General features: G+C 24.9%; 1 protein-coding gene across 2 annotated transcripts; it reads right to left on the minus strand.

Annotated features, from left to right (window-relative positions):
- Nucleotides 1–1008: 1008 nt before the first annotated feature.
- On the minus strand, nt 1009–5441 carry LOC129613175 (17-beta-hydroxysteroid dehydrogenase 13-like). 2 transcript variants are annotated; one of them, XM_055527135.1, is made up of 8 exons: nt 5317–5441; nt 4837–5141; nt 4593–4748; nt 2212–2388; nt 2073–2145; nt 1719–1902; nt 1496–1621; nt 1009–1427 (listed from the first exon to the last, which is right to left on the minus strand). In XM_055527135.1, the coding sequence occupies exons 2-8, from the start codon at nt 5023–5025 to the stop codon at nt 1121–1123; spliced, it is 1212 nt and encodes a 403-aa protein (XP_055383110.1). In that variant the 5' UTR covers nt 5026–5141; nt 5317–5441; the 3' UTR covers nt 1009–1120. The 2 variants fall into 2 exon arrangements, with proteins under 2 accessions (XP_055383110.1, XP_055383111.1); XM_055527136.1 differs by having other exon boundaries at nt 5313–5430.
- Between the last annotated feature and the right edge of the window lie 7466 nt (nt 5442–12907).

Here is a 12907-nt window from a genome sequence, read left to right on the forward strand (position 1 = left end):
AACCATATGGAATGAAGGATATCTGAGACTATATGATAAGTCCTTTTTTTAGAATTTTCATATTCAACGTGCTCCACATATTCATGTAGTTCAAGTATTCTTATTACAATAGCATTTTGTTCTAAAATCTTTCTGGGGACCAAATAATAATCTGAGATAGTCACCTTTTTGCATTTTTATTTTCGAAATAAACCAAAAACATTATTAAATTTAAATTCGGTCGATAACAGTAACGAAAAAAGAAATTTATAATTTTGTATATCATATTGTGTGTTATACTTGTAAAAATAAAGCAAATTATATGATGGATTACTTTTATAGGCGATCTTCTTAATTTTTTATTTCCCCGTTGATTAAAAGGCATATAAAATTCAAATAATTACGAGGAAAAATAACCTTTAAAAATTTATAAGATGAATATTGTATACTTAGAAAATGTATATACATACATATCTATAATATTGAAATATTAAAATAAATTAAAGAAACTAAAAATGAATAATGAAAATTAGATTCATGATCAAATTCCGTTTTAACTTAATATTTATTATATAAAAGCATAACTTCTTCTGATTATAATTGGGAATACATACAAAAAGAAATTATTTAAGAATTTTATGTACAATAAAGAAGAGTTCAAGTGTTTCTTATGTAAAATCTCTGTGTATTGCGGCAATTGAGTTCAGAAAATGGGACGCAAACATAGTGAGAGAGTTGCGATTTTTGAATATTTTTTTAGCATATTATATAGTATGCACACTTAATTAGAATTGAGTAACTTAAACTAAAGCTTAAACTAAATTTCATTAATTATTTAAAGTAGACATGAACAGCTTCGAAAAAACTTTAAAAACTCAAATGTAAATTAAAAGATTTTTGGAAAAACCTTGAATAACAATTTGATTTAAGATAAGTAACAGAAGTAGCAGATTTTTTTTTTTCATAATTTTTAATATGACATACCTTCAACCATCAATTAATTTTCTCGATAATACAAACTCATCTAAATAGACTTAAACACAACATAATTCATTTTTATTAAAATCACACCAATAATTAATTATAAATTTAGGGTATACAAGTATTTATGAATAACTAAGGACATGTAAACATTATAATGCTAACCTTTTACATTACTTTCTTTTACTTCTTCAATAACATTTTCACTAAATTTCTGTATAGTTTCTTGTACACTACTAACTTTTTGTGCTCCTGGCATCCATGTTGAATCATTACTATTATTATTATAACTATTATTATTATTAGCTATTGATTGTTTAGTTTTTTTTAATGAAGTTATTGTAGAATTTTGATTACAATCGAGTCCATTAGTTAATTTTTGTTGCTCATTCAAATATTGTCTATATTGTGCAGCACCATTAAAAACAACTTTTTTAACAGCATTTCGTGCTCTAGCTGTTATAAATCTAAAATGATTATGAAAAATTATATGAAAAAATTTAATTATAATTTGAATTTATTTAATTTTATTTACTCTTGTGATTCTACTAGCCATCTCATAAATGAAGGAATTATAACTTTTCTTTTATTTTTCAAAAATTCTGTAACTATTACATTGGCAACATACGAGGCTTTAAAAGCTGGCATAAGTTTTAGCGAACTGGGGAAAAAAAAAATAAAAAATTCACTCTCACATTATAATTACATGTTATACGAATGCTACACGACATATAAATTTGTTTTGCTGTTGAACTTACCCACTTTTTTCTAAGAAATCACATAATTCATCATTAGTAAATATAAAATGTGGAAAAATAGTTGTCATATGAATGCAATCTTCAAGATTTTCTATAACTATATCCGTTTCAACAGAGTCCATTAAACCACGTACACCAAATTTTGTTGCAGAATAAACATTTGATATTGGAACACCAGCTAGACCTATGTATGTATGTATATATAATTATTTATATGTAAAACAAATTGTATTAAGGATTGAAATTAGAATCTTTATAGATTGTCGATATTAGAATTTTAGAAAATTTAATAAAAAATTTTATTTAGTTTGATGCTAAAGCATTTGCTAATCCTTAAATTGTTGTAATAACTACCTGCAATTGAAGCAATCTGAACAATATGTCCACGTTTTCTTTCTTTCATGCCTGGTAAGAAAATTCTTATAGTCTAAAAAGAAAAAGATTTTAAAGTTTAATTAAATTTATTATAAACATTATATTTTTGCATAGTTACCCAAATATTTGACAATAAATTAACATCAACAATTTTCCTTAAATATTCAGGTGAATAATGTTCCAAACCTTTAACTGGTGTTAAACCGGCATTATTTATAAGAATATCAACAAAGCCTAAATCTTTTTCAATTTTTGGTTTTAAGTTTTCAATTTCAGAATAATTTCCGACATCAGCCTGTAAAATTTAATAATTAATAATATTATGTTTAAAATAAAATATAGAATTGTTTAAGAGTTCAAATTCGTATTTTAGAAAAGTTTATGCAGTGCAAGAAATTTATAAAAAATATGAATTTGATTTATATACGAATTCTCACAATTGAATTAGTTTGTATTATGCTTCAATTTATAGTAAATTGAATTATTATCGGAAAATCTTGATTTCAAATAACTTCCGGACTTAGTAAAGACCATATAGATTCAAAGTAATTTAACATAATTTTCTTAATATTTGGTTTGTAGTGGCGTTAACATTCATGTAGTCACAATAGATTAATTTGTGTAATAATGGCATATTACAGTATTTAAAGTTACTCTTTATGCGATTATAATTTTCATTAAATTCTTGATAATCTTTCATAAATTGAGAAGATCTAACGCAGATTATAATACAATTACTGAATCATTCAATAGTATTTTGGACAAAGTATTTGTATACTATTCATTATAATGATAACAATATTAATTTATTTTATAATAAACAAGTCAAGCGTCATATTTAATAATATTATTTTAATCCCGGAATATAAAAAATTTAGTATGCTCCAAACAATGTTATTCATAAAAGCCCTCCCTTATCAAAAGAATGTAATCAATATGTTTATAAATAGTCGGCTTAATAGCAATATTTTTTGGAAATTATAAATTGATAAGAAAATTGTACATTAGACTTATAGATTAAAAAAAAATTGAAAAATTTATTTCAAATATCAGTGACTCTGCTTTATAAGTCACAAAATAAGGTAATTAATAAATATTACTGTAATTACAATTGATTTAATGCAATCTATCACATCTGTTATTCTTATATATTATAATAATTGTAATAATTATAATCAATGTATAAGAAGACAATTTAATTAATTTCTAATTAGGTAATTGCTAATACAAAATCACAATCAATAAGAGTAATGTTGAAAACTTTCGTCCGACACCAATTAAATAATAATTATCTAAGGTCAATGTTAGTTCTCAACTGATAACAAGCTGTAAAATTATTTTATTATTACGAAAATTATTATTGATAATACTATATTCAAAGTCTAAAATTTAAATTTTATTAACAAAATTATAATATTTTACATAATATGTGTAACACATCTGCATATGGGGTAATTAACAAAATTCCATACGTCATTATTTTATGACTTGGAAACGTTGAGAATTGCATTTGTAGCAATATAACAAATTCAAATATGAAAGTATTTTAATAAATATTTAGCAAGATGCTAAAGGGAACTAGAACTTACATTATATTTAAAAAAATCTAATAATATCATTAATAATTTTAAATGTTGTACTATTTAAGAAAAAAAATACTTTTAATTAATTGTAATTAAAAGGTTAATATCTAATTTAAATAACTAGTTCATTAAATAATGCATTAAAATAATGAGTTAATGTAATTTTACTAGAATAACAGGTTTACAGTATATAATTGCTTAGTTCAAAATTAATGTTTTAATTATTATAAAGATGAATTTACATATTATGTGGAATCTTTTTACCCCACCTAATAAAATTGAAAATCGACGTGGGATTAAATAAAATTACTTTAATAGAAAATTAAAGATCAGTCCGATTATGATATTAATGAGAATAAAAAAATAATTGATGAGTTTAATTGACGACGTTTTCGGATCACCACTAAAATAAACGGACCGGCTAATGAACAAAAAGCAAAGTACATAATACAACAATTGATATTTTACACTATATTTAATTTTTGTACTAAAAATTCAGTAAATCTCTCACAACTATTTTAATATTGTAAAACTATAAAAATTCCAATGATCAGTGAGAGAATGATTGCTCATCTTTTCTGATTCTAATTATTAATAATTTGAATAATTTTCTATACTGGGATTTCCTGTTTAATAAGCGATAAAGTAGAATTTTTTTTTGTTAATTTTTAGAATTAACATTTTTTTTTAAATATTTGGTTTTAGGCTAATATTGTTATTATATTTGATAAAATTGAGTTTCATAAAAATCTTATATATCTACTATTAAAATATTATGTATATAAAGAATCAAAAGAGAGAGAGGAAGTATAAATAATCGTTTGCTCCATTTTTAACAATAAATTTGATATTTTCTTCGTATTTTCTTCAAACTGTATATAAAAGTACCCAATAAACATAAAAAAAAAAATTTTACCTTATAAGCTTTTGATTGTATACCATATGATTTTTTAATGGTTTCAGCTGTTTTTGTTGCACCAGCCAAATCAATGTCAATAATAGCAACATTACAACCTCGTTTTGCTAATTCAATACAGATTTCTTTACCTAAACCATTTCCGCCACCGGTAACCTTTAATCAAAATAGAAAAAAAAATAATTAATTTGTTTGTTTTTTTTTTTCATCTTCTTTACGTTTTTTAACAGCTCATCGTACTTACCAATGCTATTTGACCTTCAATATTTTTTGGTTCAACACGTTTACTAAAAATATATTGAATGCAACTTATAAAAGTTTCAACAAATGTAATGTATAAAACTTTAATAACAAATTTTAAAGTTCTCTCTATATACGTAAATTTAGTCTCATTGCGCACATTACATTGCTGCACTGGTTTATCACTGTCCATTTTTTGTGTTTTTGTATGTACTTTTGTTTTAATTGTCAATTAAACAATTTTTGTTTTTTATGCTTACAAAAATGCAATATTCTTTCGAAATAAATTTTTTTAATTTTATAAAATTTCTGCAAGAAAAAAAGAGAAACAGAGAAAAATAACTGGTTTTTTTTTTTTATTGAAATTATAAAATTGTGTTTGAATTTAAAAAAAAAAAAATATTTTGTAATTTTCGTTAACCATAAACTATGAGCAAGATTTTAAAAATCGTAAGTTTTTTATGTTGTAAACCTATTTACCTACATAAAACAAAGACTGTTATTTTATTCACAATCTCCCGGTTTATGCGTATTCAATGTTGAACTGCTCGATAGCGACTATTGTAAATTATTTTGCCGAATAAAACTGAGCTTATCGCTAGAAACAAAAACAAAAAAAATATTGTTTTAAGCTTTTGATTTTTTTTTTGATATTATTTTTTTTTTTCTTTAAAAAATTTTTTATTTTGTAAGAAAAAAATATCTTGAAAATATCTTAACTGTATAAAGTTCGACTTCAGTTCGAGATAATTATTAAATATAAATTATATTCCTAGTATATTAAAAAATCTATACATTTATGTCTCGGATGACTTTAATGGCTATGGGTAAATTGGTGGTGCAAATAAGCTTTAACTATATTATACACGTGCATACATTCGTATAAAAAAGTACATACATACATACATATGTAACTAAATTATAATCAGGTATTTTTTTTATCTATGCAATAGGTATACATTTATACCGTAATAGTACCGCTCCATAATATATAAAAACAATTATTCGATTTAACAATTTTATTTTATGATTATTAGTTGCTTGTTGCTAATATTAAATAACTAATCTAATTTTATTAAATAATTTCACTTTATCATAAAGTAATTATAATTAATTATTAATTAGTAATTAACGGCATGTAAGATATGCAGTTCAAATGTACTTTAATAATATAAGAATTATATTAAAATATTAAAGAATGAGTAAAAGCCATTAAAACCGGTTATGTAAGTACTCGTTTTACAGCATACCCTTTTATAAAAAATTCATTTTTTTGTATTTGTGTTTTAATAAAATGTTTTCGTATATTATGGCTGAATAGCATTTAGCTTATGCATGTGAATGTCAAAATGAGCTTGGTAATTTACACATAATTGCATAAATTGATATTTACAAAATATTTACCTTTCCGAAAAGAACAAAATGTGAGTTGAAATAACACTACAAAATAATTTGTATCACACTTAATAAAATATTGTATGTTTATAAATTTAAGATTATTCCGTCTTAGTAAAAAATTTTTACTTGATATACGTACACTTACAAGAAAATCTTCTATATAGCACAGAGTTTTGCCCAGGAATACAATTGTGTTTTACTTAAACTTTCTCATTTTGTTATTAATTTTCTTTATATATACGAAAAAATGTAAAATGACACAGAAAAAATTCCAGTTCTCGACTCCTGATATATACCAAAAGTTGGTCAATACGTGACATATCCGAAATAAGTTTACTTTTTTTTTAATTTGAAAATTGCTTCAAAATCGGTTAAGCCGAATTTGAGATACATGTGTGCACCATAGACCAATATCTCTCGAAAAAATGGTTTACGTGCGCTTCTCTACTATGTAGAAGTTCGTTCCCACCGAAAACTCGAAATACGAAATTTGGTGCTATCACATATCTTCCCTTATTGTATGCAATGCAATCGATAAAAATTGATATTATATGACCATATAAAAAAAAAACTGTTCTTTTCATAGAAATACCAACTAAAATTAGACTAGATTTGAATTAGTAAGAAAGTTTTCTTTTGGATAAATGATTATAAATTTCAAGGCTAACGTTATGTCAATCTTACATTATATGAATAAAAAGTATTGAGCATACTTATATACCTAGTAAATAAAATGATCCATCATAATTCTAAGTCATATAACATTATGAACATAAAATTCGAAATTAATTGATTTAAGAGTTTGGTTGAAAACACAACAAATTTCTAATAAAAAAAATTTATTATTATGTACCTTGGCTTTAAATTATTTCAAAATATAGCAAGAATATTGAAAGATTATAAATAATTAATTTTATATTAATTTTTTTACACGTGCTTAATATTTGAACTACAATTAATCTCAAAATGAGTTGATTTGTATTTCTATGTAGGTAATTAAAATTATAATTTATAATAATTATTTATTATAACTTCTCTGTGCAACAGTAATTATTGTAATGCTTAAGGGTTATTTATTAAGATTTTAACCACATAGTTGTTATTCTAAATAAATTATTCACTACTATTATATAAACATTTAGAATAAATTATTCTAAAAACATTTAAAAATAATCTTCATACTTTGTTTATCCAAGACGATTAAACAAAAAAAATTGACCTATATAATGGAGTGTCATTTCAATTTTAACCTCATAGTATCTTAGAAAGATGGATGTGTTTAAACTCTGCTTGCGAGTAAAGAAGTCAAATATAGAACCCACTATTTGTAGTTTGGCTGCTGTAACGAAATATGTATGTATACTAATATTTACATAAATTTATAAATAATTTATTGTTTACTCTTACTGTTACCAAGTCTAGAATAATTTTAACAAGTGTGTGATAGACATTTTATAGCAGATAACTGTAAACTTTTGGTAAGTACCGTTATTATTTAATTTTTGAAACTGTATAAATGTATTTTTCAATAGACTACTACTGAGATGCTTTGAAGTCCCTTGCAAACCTCCTCGCTTTCAAACAATAAGTGCTCGAGCGTCCTCTTCCAGGTAGAGATGGCAGATCTCGCTCTCTGCCTTGCCTTTTCTTTTCCGATGGCCCTTGAGAGACAGTATCTGGCGAGTAACCCTACCAATAGCCTCAAATCTAGACGATCGAGTGTGGCAAGTTCCCATGTCCTCGGCCTAAATGAGATATAAATGTTTTGGAGGGAGGTAGGCCTGGTCAATAGTGCCAATGGTCGATCCCGGCCTGTTTCTCTCAACCATTCAAGGCGCAGTGAACCGTTGTGAACAAATCTAAAACTTTGGGACTCAATGTGTTAAAAAGCTAATATCGTAACACAAGCAATGTTGTTTTAATGTATATTAATGGGAGATTAAAAAAAAAAAATTATTCATAAATTCAAATCCAGAATAAAATTGATAAGTAGGTATATTCAAATAGTTCATTAAATTTTTCATAAAATAATTAATTCAATCAAGATTTTTATTATTTTTTTTTTCTTCCGAAAGCATCTAAAATTTTATTACACGTGTTTCTATAACTTTATGCACATTTTCGTTTTAATGCAAAAAGCTTAAGCACTTTAAATTTCAATAAGTTTTTAGTGTATGTAAACGAAGGCATGTACATATTATATATGTATTTGTTGTTTATAAATAGATTTATAAATTAAATAAAAAATTATCTTTTATTCAGCTGTTAACATTTTAATGTAATTCCACTGCATTTAAAGTTAAGGTTTACTTGAAACCAACTTGCAATTAAAGACAATTCTAATCAAGGGACATGTTTTTTATAGGGTCATTTATCTGCAAAGAAAATTAACTATGTTAATACAATTTTTTTCAAACAAAGATCTTGTAATTGGAATTGTTAATATGTAATTAAATTAATTATAATAATTGATGCAAATAAAATCCTTTAAGAAACGCGTTGCATAAAGTTTTTACACAAGTTTCATTAAACTGGTTTAAGTTATTTTTTAGTTACAGAATCTTCTATGACATTCGTAGCTATACACACCTTAATGAAACCATGTATATTGAGAACATATATTGTATTATTCACGTTTTAGTGCTTCACATGCCTCATAATAAAATTTTAATGCTTTTATATATTGTTTGTATTTCATTTTTATTGTTGCATATTTAAATATTATACACGTCCACGCAAATATTCAATTGCTTGATTAAATGATTATCAGCCCATGTTAAAACCGATTACAAATTTTTTCTCGAACTATCCCACAGACATATATTTGACTTAATAATTAGATAGAATAAAATGTGGTATAATGGGAAATCTTTAAGAAAACATAATTAAACCAAAATTAGTTCATTCTAAAAATATTTATAAATAAGAAAATTAAGCTTTAAAGATATAATAAAAATCCATTTTGGTTTTTCTTTCTTCACTCCAAGGAGGAGCATAGGCCTAGTGTATGGTATCGGAGATAGTCATTCTCCAGTTTTATTGCGTCAGATAATTTTAATTATGTAGGTGACTAGCCTAGCCGTAGGTTTTCCTTTATAATAAAAGTATTTCAGGTTATTCATATTTATTGTTTATTTTTCTTAGTTTGATATCGAGTATTACATTATGAAGTTGTTTACTAATTTTTTATGAAGTTGTCTTCATAAAGGATTTTATTCGTAATATATGGGCATAGAGAGGGCAAAATAGCGGGTAATTAAGGACAGACTAAAATATTATATAAAAATTAAATTCAAAATAGTTTCAAGTTTTCAAATATTATTCGTTCCATTATTATTGATCGACTTCCGGAATATAGAGCGTTTAATTAATATTTAACGTTTAACTCACATTTTTGTGAGCAGCTAGGTCTTAAACAAAATAGATTCGTATAAAATTTTTAGCTTTTATTCATTTTTAATTAACATGAACTGATCAACTTTTTCCGTAAAAAATAAAAATTAAATAATAAAATTTTTGAATCAATTGAAATTTAGGAATAAGTTGTTGAGGAAAGATAGTTATAATGAGTAAAGTCAAAATATCCAAGATTTTTACCATAAAATTAAAAATCAACAATTTATTCAATAAAAGGAGTAATTCCGACGGTATTTTCTTTAATTATTACTTCTGTTTTTTAGTTTAGTGATTAATACAGTTCAAATTTTAAAAAATTGTATACTTTCAAAAGATTTTTGCTTAAACAATTTTCGCAATTTAAGAATAACATAACACTCAAGAAAAAATTTTTGTGAGTCTGAATATTAATATATCATTTCAAAGTGTTATTATAATTTACGAAAATTCATCATTTTATCCAAAAAAAACATTTGAGTCAATTTAACCCAATGTCTGTATAATCAAGTTAGAAAAATAACCAGAAGGGACTTAGCACAGAAGGGACTTCTGAAAATAAATAGAGCACTGAAAAATTATTTAAGTATGATTTTTTTCGATTAATCTGTATTAACGAAAAACTGTAGAACGTTCTATATAATTTAAAATTTATTAAATATGTGAAAGTACTGCAAGAATTGAATTGATATTTCCATAGCATTTACATAATAAACCTATAGTTGAAGTAATTGATTTTGTTACTAAAACTAAATGCAAATTTCTATTTCATCTCTCTGAGTACTTTCATATTCGGCACATACTCGTAAAATATAAAATTTACAACGAATTTAAATTGAATTCCAGGCATATTTTCCATCTTAATTTCAATTGAATTTTAAATAAACTTTGTAAATTTTAACCGGTACACTTTGTAAAATTTTTACACATACATAAATGGAACTTAAAATAATTTTATTATGTTTAACAAATATTAATAACTATTTTTTTTTTATTATTTATAAATAATGTTATTTGACGTTACTTTTAAATAACACGTGTACTTAGTTTTTTCAAGAAATCAGTACTTCTTTTAGAATTATGTTAATTATAATATTAAAAGTTCACTTTGGACTTTGTGCCTCATAAAAGTTATTCATTACACTATTATTATTTTCAATTTTCTTTTTATTCAATTTCTTAACTTAAAAAATTTGTTAATATTTTATGTAAATGCAAGCAAATTTTTAATAAATAAAAACTATTTATTGCAAATTTAAAAAAATTAATATTTGTTTTATTGCGAATAATCAACTGTAGAATGTTGTATGCGACTAAGATCTTTACAATATTGATGCTCAATATTATTGACAATGTTAATAAATAAATTCATTTAACAGTATAGTTACATGAAATTGAAGATATGAGGTTTTTCTGTTTGTATAAAAACCAGTTTCATTAGAAATTTATTTAATCATCTTTACTAAATTGGTGAATTGTATAATGTTGACAATTTATTTACTTTTAATTTATAATTTGTAAACGGAATCATTGAATATTTAACTAAAAATGCTAAATTAAATTATAACAACACAAATAATAAGTACTTCCTGAATAATGATATCAAAAAATCCCTATATTATATCACTTTCATTTGTTCTTTTTGGCGAAAGAGGTGAAAATACTATTGAAACAATATTATTTAACTAAACTAGATAACCTTTTAATTAATGTTCTTACTTTATTTCCGGTTGGACAACATGTATATTATATGCACATGTAGGATTGTTAAATAAAATAATTAATTTGCAAATTTTAATTTCTATAAATAAATTCTTCTGAGATTTATAATATTTAAATTTTAATTTAATTCTTCTTAAATGCTGAGCAGGACAAAGACCTTCAACTACCACTTTTCAACTTCACTTGTTGTAGGTACTCAATCGACTGTACTTTATCATATAAAAATTTAGAAAAAAAAAAATAGAAAAAGCAAAAAGAAAAAAAAACAAAACTAGTTTTAATTAAACTCAAAACAATATTGCTGCAGGCAATTAATATGTTGCCGGCAAATAGTCAAAGTCCTACATTCGGCCATCCTGTACAGTCATACGACCTCGTATGACGCCATGTTTATCTGATTGCTCCATTTTTCATATTTTCAGCCGTTGTTGTTGTATTTTTTGGGTCTTCACACTCTCCAACTTTTTTTACTGAGTATGTTCCAAATTTACTGCCAGATGTAACTTCATATGGCCCTAAAAATACAGAAGAAAGTTTATCGTTAGCAAACTGCGTCCTTTTGATTGCCACCAGATCGCCTGGTATGTAAAAATTGTCTTGTTTTCTGCGCAAATTGTATGATTTTTTGTTCTCTTCTTGAATTTTCGCTATTTGTTGTTTCACATTTAATCTAATTTGTTCTCTTTCTTCATTAAATTGATTCAGAATTTCTTGGCTAATGATATCTTGTACCTCTAGATCTTCTTTTTTTCTCATTTTAACCCCAAACAAAACTTCGAAAGGTGTTGTTTGAATTGCTCGTTGAAATGTGCTGTTTATGACTTTTTGAACTCTACTGACTTGTTGATACCATTTTGCTGGTGATTCGATTGACAATCTTCTCAAGACGCCTGTGATTATTTTATTAGTTAATTTTTCAAGATTTTCCTCTACTGATTCCGCTGAAATTATTATATCATCCATATATGTATCCATTACTTTTTCGGTTTTTAATTCTCTGAATATATTGTTTATGTATCGTAAAAATACCGAGGGCGATGTTGCTAGTCCAAAAGGTGCTACATTAAATTCAAATTGCCCTTTTGGCGTTACAAAGGCGGTATATTTTTTACAATCTTCTTTTATGGGGACGTGAAAATACCCATTTTTCAAATCTAGGGTTGAAAAAATTTTTGCGTCTTGTAAGTTATCTAGTATCTCGTCAATTAACGGTACAGGAAATCCTTCTTTAATAAGTTTTGCATTTATTTTACGATAATCAACGCAAACTCTAGCCGAACCATCTTTTTTCCTTACAACGACTACTTGCGCTGCGAACGGAGAATTTGAATGCCTAATTATATGCTTATCAAGCCACTCTTCTATTTGTTCTTTCACTACTTGTCTTTCGGTTAATGGCAATCTTCTTGGCTGACAGAATATTGGTTTATCGTCTTCTACTATTATTTCCATTTCAAAAGGGCATTTTTTTACATTTTGTACTTTGTAATTGCCAATAATATCCTTCACTTCGTTTTCAAATTTATCGGGTATATCAATATTGGGTTGATTATCGATCAAAA

This window comes from Condylostylus longicornis, unplaced genomic scaffold (genome assembly GCF_029603195.1).
Source record: "Condylostylus longicornis isolate FDR11 unplaced genomic scaffold, ASM2960319v2 ptg000081l, whole genome shotgun sequence".
Lineage (NCBI taxonomy): Eukaryota > Metazoa > Arthropoda > Insecta > Diptera > Dolichopodidae > Condylostylus > Condylostylus longicornis.

What these genes read in the sequence shown, in the direction of transcription:
- LOC129613175 (XM_055527135.1), bottom strand. Translation starts at nt 5,025, where the DNA reads ATGGACAGTGATAAACCAGTGCAGCAATGTAATGTGCGCAATGAGACT. An exon ending in TACAATCAAAAGCTTATAAG is followed by an intron (nt 2,389 to 4,592) that starts GTAAAATTTTTT and finishes TAAATTTTACAG; the next exon opens with GCTGATGTCGGAAATTATTC. An exon ending in TCAGATTGCTTCAATTGCAG is followed by an intron (nt 1,903 to 2,072) that starts GTAGTTATTACA and finishes ATACATACATAG; the next exon opens with GTCTAGCTGGTGTTCCAATA.